This window comes from Etheostoma cragini, chromosome 1 (genome assembly GCF_013103735.1).
Source record: "Etheostoma cragini isolate CJK2018 chromosome 1, CSU_Ecrag_1.0, whole genome shotgun sequence".
In the NCBI taxonomy this organism is placed as follows: Eukaryota; Metazoa; Chordata; class Actinopteri; order Perciformes; family Percidae; genus Etheostoma; species Etheostoma cragini.
In genome coordinates, this window is record NC_048407.1 from 34,322,765 (window position 1) to 34,324,568 (window position 1,804).

The following is a 1,804-nucleotide window of genomic DNA, read 5'->3' on the forward strand; positions in this document are numbered from 1 at the left end:
CCCCCCCCCCCCCCACATACACACATGTGTCTAGATGTGGCCGCTGGCAGATAGTAAGATATTTTTTTTCATATGTGTCTGTGTGTGTGTGTGTGTGTGTGTGTTTGTGTGTGTTGCAGCCCCTGACACCCCCGCCCTTCTGCAGCAGGCAGCCCTCCCCCTGCTGACCAATGAGAAGTGCCGCGGTTACTGGGGCAACAAGATCACCGAGCTGATGATCTGCGCCGGAGCGTCTGGGGCGTCTTCCTGCATGGTGAGGGACGCCATGTTGTCCTCATGTTGTCTTCATGTTGTTCTCATGTTGTCCTCATGTTGTGTTGTGTGTTTTCTTCACGTTGTGTTCTTCATGTTGTCCTCATGTTGTGTGTTCTTCATGTTGGGGTCCTCATGTTGTGTTGTGTGTCTCAGGGCGACTCCGGCGGTCCACTGGTCTGCCAGAAGGCCGGCGCCTGGAGCCTGGTCGGCATCGTGTCCTGGGGCAGCGGTACCTGCACTCCCACAATACCCGGCGTGTACGCCCGCGTCACCGAGCTCCGCGCCTGGATGGACCAGACCATCGCCGCCAACTGAGCTTCCCTCTGAACCTCTTCATCAATAAATCTCACAAACTGATCTGTTGGTGTCATTTGTTCAAGCTGAAGGAGTCAGGCTAAGCTAAGCTTAGCATAGCCTAGCTTAGCATGAAGACAACACGGAGGCAAACAGCAATCCTAAAATCAAGTAAAACTCGTTAGTTCACACTGAACGCTGATGCAAGTAAAGAAACACTTTTGTCCAATCAGGTGATTACTCTTTGGCAGAGAAACTGTGAGTTAGCATGTTAGCCTAGCTTAGCATTAAGTCTAGAAGCAGGGTAAAAAGCTAGCCTTGCTGAAAGTCTTTAAACAGATGTGCCGTTGTCACACTGAACGCTGATGAAATAAGTACTTTTATCCAATCTGATGCTTTTTCTCTCACCTGCAGAGAAACCGTCTGTTAGCACGTTAGCCTAGCTTACCATAAAGCTAGCCCTGCTGAAAGTTCAAACTAGACCGACCAAGTTAACTCAGGCTAAAACATCATTTTAATTCATAGATTGTTTGACTTTTTCAAGAAAAAACATTCATGTTTCTTCACTTTGTCTCTTTGTATCTGTAGCTTTTGCCTAATTAGCATCACATCATTTGCATATTTAAAGCAACATTTACCAGATAGTAATAGTCTCAATGGAAGAAATCAGATGACGTTCCATGATGATCTTTGGAAAAGCAGGAAAGTTGTTTCTAATATTTAAACGAAACTAATATTATAATTCTTATCTCCAGTTAGACTTAACTTACTGATCTGTTTCCACGGGGACAACAAACCGGGACAGTCTGGAAATGACACAAAAATCCTCAGTACAACGTTAAAAACCTAAAAAGAACACATTGTACCGGATGGATGTACAATTATAAAAAGGGATGAAGGCAAATACTTTGTATGTTCCATACTGATATCTGGCAGTGTGTGTTCATGAGACTGAGTTCCCTGGGAAGAGACACATGTCTCAAAAAGAGTCTTGCGGCGGTGCCAGGGGGACAATAAAAGATACGTTGCATCTGCATCGTCATAGCGACGTGTCAATAGCGTCGTTGTTTTCTTATTATACCTCAATATGTCTCTATCAGCTGGAACATGAGCTCTATGTAGCCTGTCCCATGATGGTCATGTGATGTTGTCCCATGTTGATCGTGTGTTGTTGTCCCATGTTGATCGTGTGATGTTGTCCCATATTGATCATGTGATGTTGTCTCATGTTGATCGTGTGATGTTGTCTCATGTT

At 45.1% G+C, this 1,804-nt stretch overlaps 1 protein-coding gene across 1 annotated transcript in view; it reads left to right on the forward strand.

Moving 5' to 3' along the window:
- The window catches only part of LOC117956471 (chymotrypsin A-like), a 1,235-nt gene extending 625 nt beyond the window's left edge, over positions 1-610 (forward strand). Inside the window, exons 4-5 of the mRNA XM_034891591.1 lie at positions 120-253; positions 409-610. Coding sequence (XP_034747482.1) covers positions 120-253; positions 409-570 — 296 coding nt within the window. The 3' untranslated portion in view covers positions 571-610. The remainder of the gene's footprint in view (positions 1-119; positions 254-408) is intronic.
- Positions 611-1,804: the final 1,194 nt, after the last annotated feature.